Source organism: Rattus rattus, chromosome 2, assembly GCF_011064425.1.
Source record: "Rattus rattus isolate New Zealand chromosome 2, Rrattus_CSIRO_v1, whole genome shotgun sequence".
NCBI classification, from domain to species: domain Eukaryota; kingdom Metazoa; phylum Chordata; class Mammalia; order Rodentia; family Muridae; genus Rattus; species Rattus rattus.
This window is the reverse complement of record NC_046155.1, coordinates 74,317,400-74,335,873: the sequence shown is the minus strand read 5'-3', so window position 1 is coordinate 74,335,873 and position 18,474 is coordinate 74,317,400. Positions and strand designations below refer to the sequence as shown.

The window sequence follows — 18,474 nt, the reverse complement described above, 5'->3', positions numbered from 1 at the left end:
ATCGGGTCCTGTTATCTTTTTGTCTTTGCTGTTATCATTGTATAATAAGTATGATGTATAGCTGTAATTTGTTGCTATGTAATATGAATATAGTATAATTTGTTCATTATCTGATGGAAGCATATGGGGTGTTTCCAATTCATAAAAGTTATAAAACTGCTACTATGGATATTCTTATACACACATACCCTATTTGAGACAGGGTTTCAAAATGTAGCTCACTGTGTAACACTGGTTGTCCTGGAATTCAAGTTTTCAGACCAGGCTGGCCTCAACCTGTCTGCTTCCCAGGCAACAACTTGCCTGGCTCAAGTCTTTGGAAGCTTGTGTACCTCACAATTAGAATGTTTTTGTGACTACCATAATTCAGGAAAGAGTAGAACTATGCGAATTAGAGGTGCACACACTGATGGGGAAGGAGGGATGGCACATGATGACTCTCTTCAGTGTTTGAAAATGTTTAACTCTGTCTGAGGAGTCGTGAATATGTTCACCAACAATAGACCAAGGAATCAATCCAAGTCTCATATAATGAACCAGTGGGTTTATATTGGGATTATTTACAGAACATAGGTAGCTACATCACTAAAAAGTCCACATCACCATGGGCAGAGTCTCACGAAAGCTGCATCCCTGGAACTCCTTGACCAAGAGATTTTCTCCTTAGCAATTGCTTACTAATTGGTATAGCCAAAGAAAAGGACTTCCTGAGTCTTCCTCATTCTTAAATGCCTCCTTTCTCTTGAGGGAAGACTCTGAGCTGTAAGAGAAGAGCTGCACAACACTACCTCTTTAGTTCTTCTGATGCCTTCTTTTTATGAAATTTTTGAGGATATTCCCTGAGATTTTGTTTTGGGGGAGCAGGATAGAATGACAGCAATGTCTGGCATTCCTTCCATTTATGGTTTCGAATTGCCACTGTGCCACAGAAATGGTCACTTATTTTTAGAAGCTTGACTGGCTCTGAATGTCTGCTACCTGCTGGGAAAAGTTTCCCGGATAGACAGGTGCTTCTCAGTTAAGAGCTTGTACCAGAGGATCTGAGTTCAGTTCCCTGCATTCATGTTTGCCAGCTTAGAAACAGCTCTAGGCATCTGATGCTCTCTGGCCTCCACAGGCAGCTGCACTTAAGTACACAGACGTGTACATACACATAATTTAAAGTAAAAAAAATCCAAAGTTTCCTTTTGTAACTGAGACTAACAGTAGCCATAACCTATGGATATAAGCAAAAATTACTGTCCAGGTGTCCACCTTACACCTTCTGATGTGCTTTATTTTTAAAGTTAGCTAGCAGCAGTTGGGCTCACAGCTCAATCCAGTTAATTTCTCCATATCTTACAACCAATGTGGTGTTTCAGCAATTGACTTGTTGCAACCAATAGCAGTAACAGTGGCATCTATGTTTTTCAGGGCCCCAGAGGCTTTTCTGGCAACATCTCTGGGAATGTGCTCCATCCCTAGCACCAGGATTTTCATCTAATAAACTTTATAGCTTCAGAGAGGTTTGTTTTTTGTTTTTCCAACCACTGTGCTGGGTGCTCCTGTAGAAATTATTTCACTGTAGTTTTTACTGTCCCTCCAGTTGTTTTCGAAGTCTATAAGGCATTCAAGAGCTAACATAGAATGAAACTTTTATCGCAGAGGATTGGCAGGCTCCCCGAAGTCCTTTCCATCAAAGGGAACTCTGAAAACACCATAGGTCAAATAGTCCAATACAATGGATTTGAATCAATTCATCAAGAAAGCAGTGTTGGGGGGGCTGGAGACATAGCTCAGAGGTTAAGAGCACTGATTGCTCTTCCAGAGGACCTGAGTTCAATTCCCAGCAACCACATGGTGGCTCACAACCATCTGTAATGGGATCCGATGTCCTCTTCTGGTGTGTCTGAAGACAGCTAGTGTGTACTCAAATAAATAAAAAAAAAAATTAAAAAAAAAAAAAAGAAAGCAGTGTTGGGTATGGAGCACAGACAGAAGACCACCACTTCATTTCCCATGAGCCATTTCCTCTCCTCCTAGGGCTTTGCCTTTGCGCTGACACATCACCCGTGCATCCTGAATGGTCTCAGGTACAGCTGAGCATTACTTGGTCTGGGCCAAAGCTAAGTAGAAGGTTAGAGATGCATGTGTTAGCCTACTACACTTACTTGCCACTGGAGCCAGCTTCCAGTGTCTGACAGGCTCTGAACTTGGGTTGTGTCCAGCATCTCTCTGTTGACTGTACCTAACTGAATTAAACTCCGTCCTCTTTACTTTTTCGTATGGAGTAATGTGCTCTGGGGAGGATAATTGCCTACCACTAGGAAAGACCTTGGTAAGCTGTTGCTTATGCTTTTGGCTTTTTATTTTACATAGGAATGCTGTCTTGATAAAAATGTAATTTTTTATTACAGATGGACTTTAAATTTTTAAATGATTAAATTTTGTCTATGTGTGTTCATATGTGTGCCACATGCTTGCTTGCTGTCCAGGGAGATCATCTGGAACTGAAGTTAAGGGTTATTGTAAGCCACCATGTGGGTGCTGGGAACCAAACCTAAGTCATCTACACGAGCAGCCAGTGTCTTAACCACTGGCTCATCTCTCCAGTCTCCATTTTTATTGATTTTGTGTGTTGTATGGGGAAGGTTCCAGTACGGCATGCACACAGAAATAAGAGGACAGTATTCAGGAATTGATTTTCATACACCACATGGGACCTAGGAATTCACTCACATCATCAGTACACCACTGAACTGTATCTTTTAAGATTTGTTCATGTATACCAGGCTGGCTCAGTTAAGGATGGCCTTGACCTCCTTCCTCCACTTCACATGTACTGACAGATATGTCACCAAGCTTGGGTGCGGTGATCTTTAAGTGATAGGACAGACCCCTCTGCCTTTTCGTCCTTCCCTTTGATTGTTTTACACCTTATAAACTTGATTTACATGCCTCACCATGAGGCTCTTCGAGAAAGATACGGACCAGCCCTGAGGTCCTTCCTGACTTAACTTGTTTTACTCTCATGATCCTATGGAAACAGTCCTTTCAGGCCCAGTACACTTGGCACTAAGCATGACTGTCCTAATAACGTCTCAGTTTTCTGTTGTCCTCCAGAAGCTGATCTTCAAAGAGCTTTAGCCAGTGATAACCAAGCTGGTGTTTCATATCAACTAATCCACCAGAGATTCTTTTCCCTTTTTATTGCCTCAGATTATGCAAATTTACATTATTTGGTTTCTTTTACACACTTCATATTCCATCCAGTCCCACATCTCACAACTTTATTCAACCAGCTATTAGGAGAAAGTTCTATTTCTTGCTTAAAAATCTTTTCCAGGACCAAAAAAAGAGCTCAGAGTAAAACTTTCTATTACCAAACCTGACCGCCTAACTTTGATCCTTGAGACCCACACTGCAGAAGGAGCCAGCTGCAACATGTTTGCTGACCACACATACTCTGTGACCTGCATAGCATACATGTACACACATACAAATAACGTAATTTTAAAAGTCATTTTCCAGGGGTTGGGGATTTAGCTCAGTGGTAGAGCGCTTGCCTAGCAAGCGCAAGGCCCTGGGTTCAGTCCCCAGCTCCGAAAAAAAGAAAATAAAATCATTTTCCATTCAAGCAGGTCAAATGTAGTTTTCCCTGGTTATAGTTGTCTGTACTGGACTTGTTACTAAGTGCCCCCATATGTATGCTGAATCAATGAATTTTCCCTATTTTCTGTATTAAAGGTCATGGAATCTCTTCTGCCTCTCTCCCTCTTTGCTTTCAACATTCTCCTAGGTTTTTGGAACTCAGGAATATAAGGAACTAGTTTGTACTCTTTCTTTCCATCTTGCTAGCTCCGAGAAATAGCAAGCCAATACATACATCACCCTCCAGTTTCTCACATTTCCTGTCAAGTCAGAAGCTAGTGTGGAAGGAAACAGTTGCTTATCTTTGCCTCCTTATAATACCTCCTTACACAAGCAAGTTCTTCTAAGCCTTGGTTGTGTCTTATTACCCACATAACTAGCACCACAGCCTGCTTACCATCCCATCAAGCACATAATACTTTGAGGGGTGTAACATTTTCCAGCCCATCAGCCATGTTGAAGTGTCCCCATACTTGTAGCAGACCCCATTCAGCAAGGAGACATGCTACCCTATAACAAATGAGATGACAGCTGGTCAACCTGGAGTTTCCTCTCAAAGATGCCCTTCTTTCAGAATTCTGAGCTTTGGTTGCACTTCTTATTCATTGCAGGGAACATGCATCTGCCACCCAGCAAGGGGGCAGGTTATTCCCTACCACACCCCTGCTCCCCCCAACCCCTGCAGATGCCGTACTGAGACCCATTTCAGAAGGATGTCTGGTCCCCATAGTAGGGGTATGGAACCACACCTCCCAGCTCATGGTTGGATTTGTGGGTCCCTGTTCACATGCCAATTACATTGACTTTCCCGGAGAGATGTAAGCACTCGTTCACCCAAGACAGGGCATTAGCAAACCAAAGGAAGTCACTAACCACTGAGTTTATGGGGTTTTACACAAGAGCACAGCGACTCAAAAGCAGCTGTGTCACATCCAATAGTCCTCATAATGAGAATAATTTATATGCTGAATCTTTATACCCATCTCTGTTTTTGGCTCTTTTTTGTTCAGTGCTTGTAGTTCAGTTTGGCCTTATGCATGCTGGGCAAGCACTCAACAGCTAAGCTAATGTCCCAAGTCCTACTGTCACCTTTAAAATATGTTCTGGTAGAGTATAATGAACATGTAGTGAAACCTACATATTTAAAGTCTGTGGAGTGAATGGAACATGAGGAGGCCCATATTGTGATCCCTATCTCGTTATTCTTGTCCTTGGTCATTTTCCCAAAGATCCCTGGTTCCTTTGTTTGCAGCAGAAATCAGCATTTAGACGCTGTATACTAGGTTCTATTTGGGGGTCCTTTTAGAGATCAAACCTGGAAAATATAAAATTATATTTTTAATCTATTTTCCACCATTGCCCTAATTTTGCCTGTAGGGTTCTTCCTATAGTTCCCGATTTCATATTCTCGTAGGAAGACTCTTGGTTCCTAATTATATGAATACTTTATTTTGACTAATTTCAGAATAGTTATCTCCTGTATACCAACAACAAACCTACTTAGCAAAGTTTAGAACTTTGTTTTGCAAGTTATTAAAGTCAAGCTTGATGAGAAAAGACCAGTGCTTTACAATGATAGAAAGAAAAAAAAAAAACAAAAAAAAACTATAAGTTACTTGTTTTCATTACGGAAAAAAGTTGTCAGAAAATCATCCTGCAATCTAGGCGTCCTGCACTTTTAATCCCAGCACTCAGGAATCAGGCTGACTGGTTTTTGGGAGTTCCGCCCCAGCCTTCACTACACAGCTGATTCCTAACCAACAAGGGCTACATAGTGAGACACTGTCAAAAACAAAAATTATCTTTTCTCATTTGCTAGAATGTAACCTTGAATATCTTTCTTTTTTCGTTGCTGTTACTCCAGAGCCTTGGTTTTAGGATTTAGCTGGCTTTGGAATTACTCCAGGCATAACCTTACAACCTTGTATATTTCAGGCAGGAGACTTCTGGGAGCAAGACTAGTAAGTGTGTGTGTGTGTGTGTGTGTGTGTGTGTGTGTGTGTGTGCGTGTGCGTGTATCACAATGTGTATATACATATATATGTTATATATATGTAATATACATATACATACACACACACACACACACACACACACACACACACATATATAGGATGAGGGACACTATCCTGAACGTTCTAGTCGGCAGCAAATGGCAATAATGCATATGCATTTTGTTGTTTTGTTGTGTTTCTCAAAACACAGTTTCTCTGTATAAACAGCCCTACCGGTCCTGGAACTCACTTTGTAGACCAGCCTGGCCTCCAACTCAGAGAATCCTCTGCCTGCCTCGCCTCCTAATGCTGGGATTAGACGTGCACAACCACATTTGTTTACACTCAGGTTTCCACAATAAAGGAATTTTGGAACGGGCTCTTACTATATAATAAAGAGCCGAAATAAGGTGAAGATTCCAGAAGGAAACTAAAAGGACCTTGTCCTAGTGCAGAGACATATTTCCGGTAACCTAACTTCCGTGTCTCTTTACAGACCTGCAGCACCGTAAGAGAAAAGCAAATGCTGCCCGTTGATTGGCTATTTTCCAGGCTCCTCCTCATGTGGAGAGCTTTTGGGGACTTCTAGCTCCAAAGTCAGTGTCTGCTGGCTTCCTATTGGACTGCCATTTTCCAATCGGCAAGCAGCAGGGTTCATTGGCTGCAATGATGGGGGCAGAGCCTTAGGTCGCTGTGAGATCCTTACAGGTTAAAGCAAAGGAGTAAACGTGAGCCAAGCAGCCGAGGGAGGGTCTTTGCGCAGGTTAGACTGTTCTCTCCCCACCCCCCTTCCCCCACCTCCCTCTTTCCCGGCCCGCACGGGTCACCCTGCTCGAGACCCCGTCCCCCTCCCAGTGGACGCCAAGTGCGCTTGCGCGGTAACAGCCGCCCGCACTTGTGCCATTTCCCCCTTCTTCCGAGCCACCTTTCCCCCCTCCCTCCCTTCCCTATCCCCTTCCCTGCCCTGCTTCCCTCCCTTCCCCCTAGACTCTTCGGTGTGGTCTTCCCGTTCCTGATCCTTCCCCTACCCCACCCCCAATCCCCAGGACCCTGGCGCCCCAGCCGCAGGTGCTGCGCCCACGGGAGCCACGATGTGCGTCCTCTCAGAACCTGTGGGCCTCCTTGCCCTCACTGCCCTCCGTTTCCTCCTCGCAGGCCCCCACATCCTTCAGAATGACGTTGGACGTGGGGCCAGAGGATGAACTCCCAGACTGGGCTGCGGCCAAAGAGTTTTACCAGAAGTACGACCCCAAGGACATCATTGGCAGGTGAGCCTTAACAGGAAAATATGTAGGTCCAGTGTAGTTGGCTCCCAGTCAGGAATAAGGCTTCCTTCTGAAGGCTGGATAGTTTAGGAAGTGTCCGTGGAAAAGAGTTAGTGACTAGGCAAGTATTCTGAGTTAACCCGCATTTTTCCTCTATTCATCTGTATAGTCAACAAACGCGATTGTGCTCCAGACACTGGGAGGGTAGAAAGTACCCATACTCTATAGTGCCTGAAAGAAGCACGTGAGCATTTCAAAGGTATCTAGTTATCAAAATAAGAGTCTGTACAAAAGATACTTGGGGCTGGGCGGTGGTGGTGCATGCCTTTGATCCAAGCAGAGGCAGATGGAACTCTGTTGAGTTCGACACCAACCTGGTTTACAGGGGAAATTCAACGACAGCCAGGGCTACCCAGAGAACCCTGTTGGGAAGGGGAGCCGGGATTGCAGCCTGCGGTCGCCACCACAGACGCTCTATGGGTTTTAGTTTCAGAAGCATAGTGTATTGGCCATGTTGTTTGTGTTAGGCACTAAGGACACCAGGTGAGGGGCTGACAGGAACCCGTAAAGTTTCTGTCTTGGGCTTTACATTCTAACAACAGAGACAGATAATGAAAACAAGATACGGGCCAATGCAAGCGTTAGGGGGAAAAGTAAGTAGGCAATTGGATTAAATCGATGAGGTCTCCACAGACAAGAAGCTTTAGGAGACTTCTGAGAAAATGACAGGAGGGGACAGTTTGGGGGAGGGTTGTTTGGTTGTTTATGGGGCTCAGGATTAAACTCAGGGCCCCCTCCTGGGAGACAGTGCTTTACATTCTCAGCCCCAAAAAACTGAGCCTTGAGCTGAGCTGAGTGTGAGAATAGATTCAAGGCGAGAGGGGGAGAGTCTTTTCATTTAGAGGGGACAGTTAGTGCAGGGCTCAAGGCAGTGGCTAGACCCTAGAAAGAGTAAGGAAAGACAAGGAGGGAAGGGAGTAAGATGGGCTTTAGGCTCTGATGAGGAACTTAGTCCCATGTAGCGGCCAGTCCTGAGAGTGGCACATCCAGTAACAGGATGTGAAGTACGCTTGTGAGCCAGGAGCTTGCTCTCTGCACTTGGGTTAACAGCGGAGCCCAGCTTTTACTCTCCTGTGCGTTTGACGTGTGTTGAGTGTATTAGGACACCTTTAAAAGTAAGTGGCACTTAAAACTCTTAGAAACTTAAAAAGCTCTTTGTGGCCTTTATGTAGAGATAGGAAAGGGCTGGCGATGGTGGCACTTCGACTAGTGGTGACTGCAGAGATGGAGAAACAAGTCCAAGTAATGGTTTCAAAGGAGACTGGATACGGCTCACAGGGAAGGGAAAAACAGGGTAACTTTTAAGGTTTTTATTTGAGCACTTGAATACCATTTACTGAAATGAAGACTTGAGGAAGGATTAGATTGGGGAATGGAGTGAACCAGTCAGGAGTTTCATTTTGGGAATACTAAGTTTGAGATGCCAAGTTGATAGAACTTTCGAGTGCATTTGAGTCTGGAACCCGAGAGCTGGATGACAACCATAAATTTGGAGGTGTCAACGTAGAAAGGGGCAGTGAGGAGGGAAGGGGCTGAGGCTTCTGGGCCATGTCGCCATTTCCTGATCACTTAGAAGAACTACCAGGGAGCGTGGAGAGAAGCAGTCTGTGAGTTCGTAAGAAGCATGTAGAATGCACTGGAAGGTTGCCAGGCGCTGCTTTGTGAGATGCTTCTGAGGCCTCAGAAAGGCAGGCATGTGGCGTTCGATTTGGCCAGGCACATTCAGATACCACATGGAGATGTCAGTAAAGTAGTTAGAACCAGGATTTTGGTGAGAAGTTAAGGCTCAAAGACAGTATACTGTGACAGTTGCACATTGACATTTAAGGCTTCTAGGATTCAATATGGGTCACCAGGGGACAGACTGTGTCTCAGTGTCTGTACTATTGCTGTGAGAAAACACCATGACCAAGGAAACTTAAAAGAGAAAGCATTTAATTGGGGCTTGCTTGCAATGTCAGAAGGCGAGTCCAGGACCATCCTGGCGGGGAGCATGGCGGCAGATAGGCCTGACCCTGAAACAGGACCTGGGAGCGTTCATCTTACCTACACGCAGCTGGCAGAGAGCAAAACTTTGCCTGCCCTGGGCTTTTGAAGCCTCAGAGCCCATCCCCAGTGACATACCTCCTCTAGTAAGGCCATGCCATCTAACCCTTCCCAAACAGTTCCACCAACTAAGGAGCAAGCACCCAGACACGTGAGCCTGTGGAGACCGTCCTCACTCAAACCCCCAGAGTGTATTCGGGGAAAGAAGCCACGTCCAAAGCCTGACGTGTTACAGGATTTGGGACTAGGTAGGAGAGAGCAAGTTTAAGAACTTTAGTAAGGGTGGAAGGAGAGGACTGCCTCCATAGAGTTGTCCTCTGGTCTCTACACACACACAATCATAAGTAATAAAAGATTTGGGAAATAGCTACAAATTAACTGAAGCACAGACTAACTAGCGGAGTTTCATTTTGGAAATACTAAGTTTGAGATGCCCAGTGAGGTCATTTGGAGTGTAGTCCTCAGGTGAATGGTGAAAGAATTAGGATTGGATGCTGTTTCTCCATTTTTTTTTTCTTTTTTAAAATGTTTTGTCCCTTTTACTTACGCATTTTTCATCCCGATCACAGCCCCACCTCCACTCCCTCTAGTGACATCCTCACACAACTCCTCCCCCCATAAAATATATTCTTAATTGGAATAGAATTATATCACTTTCCCTCCCTCCCCTCCCTCCAGCCCTCCCCACTACTCTCCCTACCTCATGCCCCCTAGCTTAGTCAGGGTTTCTATTCTTGAACAAATATCATGACCAAGAAGCAAGTCGGGAGGAAAGGGCTTATTCAGCTTACACTTCCACACCTCTGTTTATCACCAAAGACAGTCAGGCCTGGAACTCAAGCAGGTCTGGAAGCAAGAGCTGATGCAGAGGCCATGGAGGGATGTTACTTACTGGCTTGCTTCTCCTGGCTTGCTCAGCTTGCTCTCTCATAGAACCCAAGACCACCAGCCCAGGGATGGCACCACCCACAATGGGCTGGGTCCTCCCCCCTTGATCACTAATTTAGAAAATGCCTTACAGCTGGGTCTCATGGAGGCATTTCCTCAAGAGAGGCTCCTTTCTCTGTGATAACTCCAGCTTGTGTCAAGTTGGCACACAAAGCCAGCCAGTACAACCCCACTTTGAAGTTGATAGCCTTTTTCTTTATTATTGTTATATACCCGCGTGTGTGTTCGTGCACACACATTATGAAAGGGGGCAGAAATATTGTAAGAACCAGAACACAAGAAAGCCTGTTGGTATTTTACTTTTATCGTTTAGTTAATCAGGGTGGAAATTTTGGATGTATCCAACAGTTAATTGTAAGATTGAATTTATGGCGCATATCTTTAATCCTAGTCCTTGGAGGCAGAGGGAGGTGGAACTCTGGTGAGTTTGAGGCCAGCCTGGTCTATGTAGCAAGTTCCAGGCCAACTAGTGAGGGAAAGAGGGGGAGGGAGGGTCACCAGAACCAAAAATGGAATAGACAGATGGGACAGTAGGTGGAGCACTTGCTTAGCGCGTGTGAAGCCCCAGTCCTTGATGGGGAGGGAGTTGAGGAAAGTCAGTTGCCCTTGTTAACTGATAAGGTGGGAAGTTTTTAAACAGTGAGTAACAAGGGATCTATGTTTAGGAAGCTAGTTGAGAAGCCTTGTGGTGGATGGGTTATGAGAACCTTAGCAGCTGGGAAGAGAGCAAGGTGGTTCTCACAGTTATCCAAATAAGGAAGCTAAGGCCTGAGCCAAGGTAGTGAATGCATGTGGGGTGGGGGTGGGGCATTTTGAGACTCTCTGCAAAGTGGGTTAGAAAGAATGGGTTACCTTGGAATGAGAGAGGGACTGTCTCGCTTGGGAGTATGAACATCAACAGCATTAACAGGTCAGAAATACAGAGAGAAGTTAGTTTTGATAGAAAATGCAGTCGTCATGATAGATATGAAATGTCTTTATGATCCATGAGGAAAGATGTCCAGGAAGACAGTATCTGACAGGGAAATATCTGCTGGGCTCAGCAGTTGAAATCTCAGAGGTGCAGAAGACACCGAAGGAAAATGTTCAGGGCTAAGGGTGGAGCCCTGGGAAGCCCAGCTTATTTATTGTTATTAATATTTAGTATTGTTGAGATGGAGTCTCTGTGCAGCTGAGGTTGGCCTGGAACTCAAAATCCTCTGTCTTGGCCTTCTGAGTGGTCCAGTTACAGGCCTGGGCCAACACACTTGGCTCTGTTGGTTTATTTTGGCAGGTTTATGCTGGGGACACTTGGGGACTGGGTTTGAGCTCAGAGATGTCCATGCTAAGCAAGCGTCCTACCATTTACAGCCCAGTCCTGTATTTCCTCTGTTAACCCATGCCCAGCAGGCACATCACCCCCAAGCCGTTCTCCCAGCCCAAGGCTGACCTTTTAGGAGCTCAAGAGAACAAGGCTGGGGTCTGTCAGCAGAAAAAAAAAAAAAAAAATTGAGTCTTCAGACTTGCATTCCCTCTTGAAATGATCTAGAATCTTACTAGAAAGGCATAATTTCTAAAGAGCACCCCTAAAGGGGTTGGGGATTTAGCTCAGTGGTAGAGCGCTTGCCTAGGAAGCACAAGGCCCTGGGTTCGGTCCCCAGCTCCGAAAAAAAGAACCAAAAAAAAAAAAAAAGAGCACCCTTAAAGTAAAAGGTATGTGGGATGCTTAAGGGGGGAGAGGACAGATGGGATTGGCGGAGGCAGCATTTAGTCTGTTCTAGATGACTTGAGCCTTTGTACTTCATGAAATTATAAGATTCCCAGTGAAGTTTATTCATGATGAGGAATGACTAGAGGGCAGGAGCGTAGCTTAGTGGTAGGGTGCTTCCCTAGCACATATGAGGCCCTGGGTTCCACTGTACATATTTATTGGGCTTTTCTTACACTCTGAGTTATAGGGGAAATTTGGGATTTGGATGAAGAAATAGGTGGTTTCTTTCTTTTTTCTTTTTTTAAGATTTATTTATTTGAGTACACTGTAGCTGTCTTCAGACACACGAGAAGAGGGCATCAAACCTCATTACAGATGGTTGTGAGCCACCATGTGGTTGCTAGGATTTGAACTCAGGACCTCTGGAAGAGCAGTCATTGCTCTTAACCACTGAGCCATCTCTCCAGCTCCCAACTCCTGCAAAGGGCAAACTCTGGGACCTTTTGAAAAGCCTTGATCGGGGCCTAAACAGGGAAGGAAGACCCTGGATCCAACTCAGATCACCTATCTGAGTTCCTGTAGGCTTTGTATGGTAGCTCGCTGCTTGGTACCCACAATGTCTGAGGACACAGTGAAGCTGTGATAGGGTAGGGTCTGTGGTCATGGCACTTGTCCTGGTATGAGTCTGGTAAGCACAATGGCCCAGAGGCTCTATTCTGTATAGAAGTAGGAATGTAGAAGCCAGATGTGGTGCTGCACACTTGAGTTCAGGACCAGCCAGCCTGGGCTACACAGCAACACCCAGTCTTACAGGATGTGGGTGGTACATGCACTCAGGAACAGAGGCAGATGCAGCTCCATGAGTTCCAGGCTAGCCTGGTCTACATAGTGCGTTCCAGAACAGCTAGAGCTACAAACTGAGCCTCTGTCTAGAAGAAAACAAACGGGGGGGGGGGGGGGTTGGGGGAGAGCTGAAAGAGAGGAAGAGAGGGATGAAAAGATAAGGGGGTGAGATTGGGAGTGTCGGGGGCCTGACGGCTCTTATTTGATTCTGCTAGAGGAGTGAGCTCTGTGGTCCGCCGCTGTGTCCATCGAGCTACTGGTGATGAGTTTGCAGTGAAGATCATGGAGGTGTCAGCTGAACGGTTGAGTCTTGAGCAGCTGGAGGAGGTGCGGGATGCCACACGGCGAGAGATGCACATCCTTCGCCAGGTCGCTGGCCACCCCCACATCAGTGAGGCTGCATTCCCTGCTCCTGCCGGCTGACAGCCCCTATCCCTGCTGGCCCTGTTCATGACCCACACCCTAGAATTTCCTCCAGGTCTTCTTCCTCGCTCTCTCTACCTCCCAGCCAGTCTTTGGGTCCCTGTAGCCCCCTTGGTACTCCTGCCCTCCCAGGACACTAGCCTAGTGCTGCCCTTGGGTGGAAACGCACCTGCAGTGTATACCTGCTCCTCCCATCTCTCTCTGCCTTTCTGCCTCTTTCCCCAGTCACTCTCATCGATTCCTACGAGTCTTCTAGCTTCATGTTCCTGGTGTTTGACCTGTGAGTATCACCCTACTCATCTGAGAACTCCATTCCTTGCCTCCGCGTATGGTCCCAGGCTTACAGGGTTACAGCACATGGGCAGGAGATGACTGACTGCATCATGCTCTGCTCCCGCAAGGGCTCTCTATTGTTCTTTCCCCTGGAAGTCCAAGGCACAGACCTTTTCCTTAAGTGCCATGGCTGAGGCAGAAGCCTCGAGAGTAATAAGACCAATCAAATGCCAGGAGAATCGCAGTGACTAGCGGGGTCCCTGTCCCAGTCCCTCTTGGTTATAAATGATGAGGAGGGAGAAGGCCGGGTGCCAAACGTTGAGCACGGAGCAGAGTCCTTATAGTCCCTCCTCGCTCAGGAGTCCCTGACTTGGCACACTGCTCTGCTGCCCCTGTTGGTGGTTCTCTCGTTTATCTGAATCTGGTGTTACGTGATACATGATAGAGTGCACACTGGATGCAAATGTATTCCAGAGTACGATTCAGCCACGCATGATGCCAGCAATGCCAGCACTCAAGAGGCCGAGGCCAAGAGGATTACAAATTCAGGGCTAGCCTGGGCCTGTATCAGGACTCCATATTTGAGAAATAAGGGACTAATTTGAATTATTCAGAAAAAAATTCATGAAGCCATCAAATGGCTCTCCACAAAAATCTGAGGGGAAATCGGAAAAGTCTGTTCCCTGTCCTGCAGAGTTCAAGACAGTGACAGTCCATTTTGAGTATTGATTAGTTTTAAATATACTCTCCGTTTTGTTATTTATGTATATATTTATATTGAAACAGAATCTCACATTGTTGCCGTGGCTGGTCTGGTCTTTAACTTAAAGATCAGACTGCCTACGTTTGCCAAGTACTGGGATTAAAGGTGTGTGCCACCGCACCCAGCTGGAACCTCTTTTTTTTTTTTTTTTTTTTTTTTAATTTTTATTTATTTATTTTTTTCTTCAGAGCTGGGGTCCGAACCCAGGGCCTTGCGCTTGCTAGGCAAGGGCTCTACCGCTGAGCTAAATCCCCAACCTTATTTATTTATTTTTAATTTCTTTGTTTCAGAGGGTTTCTCTGTGTAGCCCTGGCTGTCCTGGAACTCATTCTGTAGACCAAGTTGGCCTTGAAATCTCAGAGGTCCACCTGCCTCTGCTTCCTGGGTGCTAGGATTAAAGGTTTACACCACCACCAGCACCAGGCCCTAACCTCGATTTTAAAGGGTGATAAAATAAGCAAATTCCAAAAGACTTTTATTCAACCTTTTTGTAACTGTTATTGAGCTTTCGGCCTGTATTTGAAATACTGACTTTAAAAAGTCTTTTGCAGCTGTAGTTGCTCTCAGATAAGAAAGGCCTCCTGTGACTTACCACAAGAAGTTGCTTATTCTTACTAAAAGTGTTCCTTTGGGACACATTAAGGATATTTCAATCACCAACACACTGTGGAACTGGAATCAAGTTCACTCCTGGGGTGCTTTTTCCCAACCTGCTCCTGCTGGCCACAGAGGAGTCTCTCCTCACTGGCCTTACCACCTTCTTAGCCTCCAGATGGGTACATCTGCCTCTTCTCCTCCTCCCTTGACCCCTTAGGATGCGGAAAGGAGAGCTGTTTGACTATCTCACAGAGAAAGTGGCCCTCTCAGAAAAGGAAACCAGGTACTATAAGAGCCTAATACCTTGGGATATCAGGGGAACGGTACAGGGAGAAACAGAAGCCTGCCTCACCCAGGTCCATTATGAGGTCTCTGCTGGAGGCGGTGAACTTTCTTCATGTCAACAACATTGTACATCGAGACCTGAAGCCTGAGAATATCCTCCTAGATGACAATATGCAGATCCGCCTTTCAGATTTTGGGTTCTCCTGCCATTTGGAACCTGGCGAGAAGCTTCGAGGTGAGGAGATCAGATTCCTTAAAAGGGAGGGAAGCAGGCCCAAACTTGAGGTTGCCTGGCCAGGTTGAGAACTGAGTCCCTGGTGCCAAGGAAAAGAAAAGTGAATACTCGTTGCCCAAGTGCTCTTGATGGAAAGGCTTTGTGCACCTCAGTGGACTTCTTCACCTTAGAGAAGGGAGATGCATGCAGAGGACCAGGCCCCAGGAAGCCAGAAGAAGGGAGCACTGTTGAACCTGAGGGATGCACAGGAGGGCCCTTTAGAGCTGGGCTTTGTTCTGGGAGGAGAGAGAGAGTAGGGCTAGAGGAAGTGTGGATAAAGCAAGACCTCTCTGTGGTACTTCAGTGTTGTGAGGATCCTGTATGACTCATTGTAACAAGAAAAATTCCTGGGACTGGGAAAATGGCCCAGTGGGTAAAGCATTGCCATGCAGGCTTAAAGACCCGAGTTCAGATCCCAGCAACCGTGGAAATGGCAGCATGGATGAGGCAGAGGGAGGTATCCTTGGAATAAGCTAGTTGATTATCCAAATCAGTGGAGCTGTGGGCTCAAGTGATTGGTCTTACCTAAGTCCATCAAGGAGAAAGTAATTGAGGAACAACAGCCTTGAGCCTTCGCGTGTAGAATGCACACGTACACATTTCTAGTGCTGACGGGAAACCTTGAGCAAATTCACATGTAGGAGTCCCAAGAGCTATTCATACGCTGTCTTGTCCTTTGTGGTTTTATACGGCATATACCAGTAGCGAGCACATAGTGGGCATTTATCATGGGGCGAATGCCATCCCAGATATCTACGCTGTGGCTTATTTCCCTAACAGTATTATTTCTTCTCAACAGAAAATAGTACCAGTGTCTGTTTCATGACTTAGGCGTGAAGACTTGATGACCTGCCCAGAGTTTGAACTTGAACTGTGCAGTCTCACATTAACCTGTGGGCTCCAGGGGCCTTGAGGATACTGTGTGTCATGTGTTTCCCTAATGGCTTCCACACAGACCTTTCTAGAACACCTTTGCCCTGCCTGCTTCACCTTTCTTAACTTGACTCAGGTTTCACTCTAAGCTTCCACTCCAGGAGGGGCCCCTGCTTTCTGTCTTTGTATTCCCACTTGACCTAATGCTCACCTCTTTTTTTTTTTTTTTTTTTTTTTTTCCGGAGCTGGGGACCGAACCCAGGGCCTTGCGCTCGCTAGGCAAGCGCTCTACCACTGAGCTAAATCCCCTACCCCTAATGCTCACCTCTTACTTGCTTCCTGGAAGATAATGAGCTTGGGAAAGGCACATCTACCTCATGACCCTCTCATATAACTCTGGATGTGTGCTAGAGTGAAATACTTGTGCTCCAAAGTCTTTTTCAGTTTAGGCTTATTAAATTCTCTTGGAAGTATAACATGGAATAGTTTGAAATTTCTGAAATCACAAAAAGAAAAAAAAAAAAGAAAGAAAAGAAAAGGTACCTGCAATGGCAAAAAGAAACTAAAAACACAGATTTGTGTCTGTGATGGAGGAACCTGAGCCATGGGCACTTAGACTCAACCCTGATGCCTTGAGAGAGAATCAAGGAAGGGTTTTTGTGGAGGGTTTTTTGTTTTGTTTTGCTTTGGAACAGAGTCTTTACATGTCTATAATGGAACTAGCTGTGTAAACCAGCATAGATCACATAGACCATACCTAGACCAAGCCCTAAGGGAGGGTTTAAACAGGGACTACCCCAGTGCCTAAGCTATTCTGGGTTTGTGCTGGGCATGGTGGCTCACTCCTTTAATCCTTGCATTTAGGAAGCAGAGGCCCACAGACTTTTTGAGTCTGAAGCCACCCTGTTCCACATAATGAGTTCCAAGCCATCCAAGGCTATACAGTGAGATCTTGTCTGGAAAAATGGATTTTGCTTTTCATATAGATTATGTATCTGATACAGTGGCAAAACAAGTAGTTTTGGTGAAAGAGCAGCTTGGGGTGGGGGGGGCGGTAAATGATGTCATTAAGACAGACCATGAAGCCATTCCCAAACTAGGGAAGCCATTCCTAAGAAGGCCACCGTGAGCTTTGGTTAGCTAAGGACAGAGCCCTTGCTCTGAGGCTCAGCAGGAAACACAGGAACAAAAAGGGTGCACTCCTGTTCTTGTGAAATCGAGAAACTCCAGCAGAGGGTTGGTGCTTGGGGCTCTGCAGTGATCGCTAGCGGCAGCCCTCAGTCTTCTGCCCTCTCTCCAGAGCTGTGTGGGACTCCGGGATATCTAGCACCAGAGATCCTTAAATGCTCCATGGATGAAACCCACCCAGGCTATGGCAAGGAAGTCGACCTGTGAGTCTCGGCACTCCCTTCCCCTTCTGTGTCACTTCCTTGCATGTTACCTATGCAGTCTGACCATGGTCTCATTTTCAGCTGGGCTTGTGGGGTAATCCTGTTCACACTTCTGGCTGGCTCGCCACCATTCTGGCATCGACGCCAAATCCTGATGCTACGCATGATCATGGAAGGCCAATATCAGTTTAGTTCACCCGAGTGGGATGATCGTTCAAACACCGTCAAAGACCTGGTGAGTAGGGGCCATGAAATGATACTAGGGAAGACCCAAGATCTGACCCTCATGCTATAAAGTTTCTCTAGATCGCAAAGCTGCTGCAGGTGGATCCTAACGCACGCTTGACCGCTGAGCAAGCCCTACAGCACCCCTTCTTTGAGCGCTGTAAAGGCAGCCAGCCCTGGACCCTCACACCTCGCCAGCGGTTCCGGGTAAGTCTACACCCAGCCCTTGCCCTCTTCCCTGTGCTGGATGTTTTACTGGGGCTAATACTGTCCCCTTTCCCAGGTGGCAGTGTGGACAATACTGGCTGCTGGACGAGTAGCCTTAAGCAGTCACCGTTTACGGCCACTAACTAAGAATGCACTCTTGAGAGACCCCTATGCACTGCGGCCAGTACGGCGCCTCATTGACAACTGTGCCTTCCGGCTCTATGGACACTGGGTGAAGAAGGGGGAGCAGCAGAACCGGGCGGCCCTCTTCCAGCACCAGCCTCCTAGGCCTTTCCCCATCATTGCCACTGAACTGGAAGGAGACTCCAGTGCTATCACAGAGGATGAAGTTACCTTGGTACGGAGCTAGGACCTTCTCCCTGGGCAAGCCACAAAGTAGGACTCCCCAGGAGGAGATTTTCTTTTTCTATCATTCCAACCACTTGGGACTCAGACCTTAGCCCTGCCTTGCCAAGTCTACAACTGAGAATGCTGCTTGTCACAAAAACCAGCCCTTTACCCCTACCTACCTACTCTGGACTTGGAGATCGGGGCGGAGATGGAAGGGAACCTCTTCCCAGCATTGTGCCTGGCCTTGCCATCACCGCCTGTGCTGCATCTGAAATAAAACCTGCTACAAGCCTGGGAGAGCCAGTGCCATGTCTGCTGTCAGTTTCATAGGGGAAC

General features: G+C 46.4%; 1 protein-coding gene across 3 annotated transcripts; it reads left to right on the top strand.

Moving 5' to 3' along the window:
• Positions 1 to 6,254: 6,254 nt before the first annotated feature.
• On the top strand, positions 6,255 to 18,442 carry Phkg2 (phosphorylase kinase catalytic subunit gamma 2). 3 transcript variants are annotated; one of them, XM_032892557.1, is made up of 10 exons: positions 6,255 to 6,387; positions 6,780 to 6,892; positions 12,692 to 12,867; positions 13,125 to 13,179; positions 14,750 to 14,815; positions 14,889 to 15,052; positions 17,265 to 17,355; positions 17,437 to 17,590; positions 17,662 to 17,787; positions 17,864 to 18,442. In XM_032892557.1, exons 2-10 carry the CDS (start codon positions 6,798 to 6,800, stop codon positions 18,155 to 18,157), a joined length of 1,221 nt encoding a protein of 406 aa, XP_032748448.1. In that variant the 5' UTR covers positions 6,255 to 6,387; positions 6,780 to 6,797; the 3' UTR covers positions 18,158 to 18,442. The 3 variants fall into 3 exon arrangements, with proteins under 3 accessions (XP_032748448.1, XP_032748450.1, XP_032748449.1); XM_032892559.1 differs by lacking the exon at positions 6,255 to 6,387 and having other exon boundaries at positions 12,692 to 12,803; XM_032892558.1 differs by lacking the exons at positions 6,255 to 6,387; positions 6,780 to 6,892; positions 13,125 to 13,179 and having other exon boundaries at positions 12,711 to 12,845.
• The last annotated feature ends 32 nt before the right edge of the window (positions 18,443 to 18,474 follow it).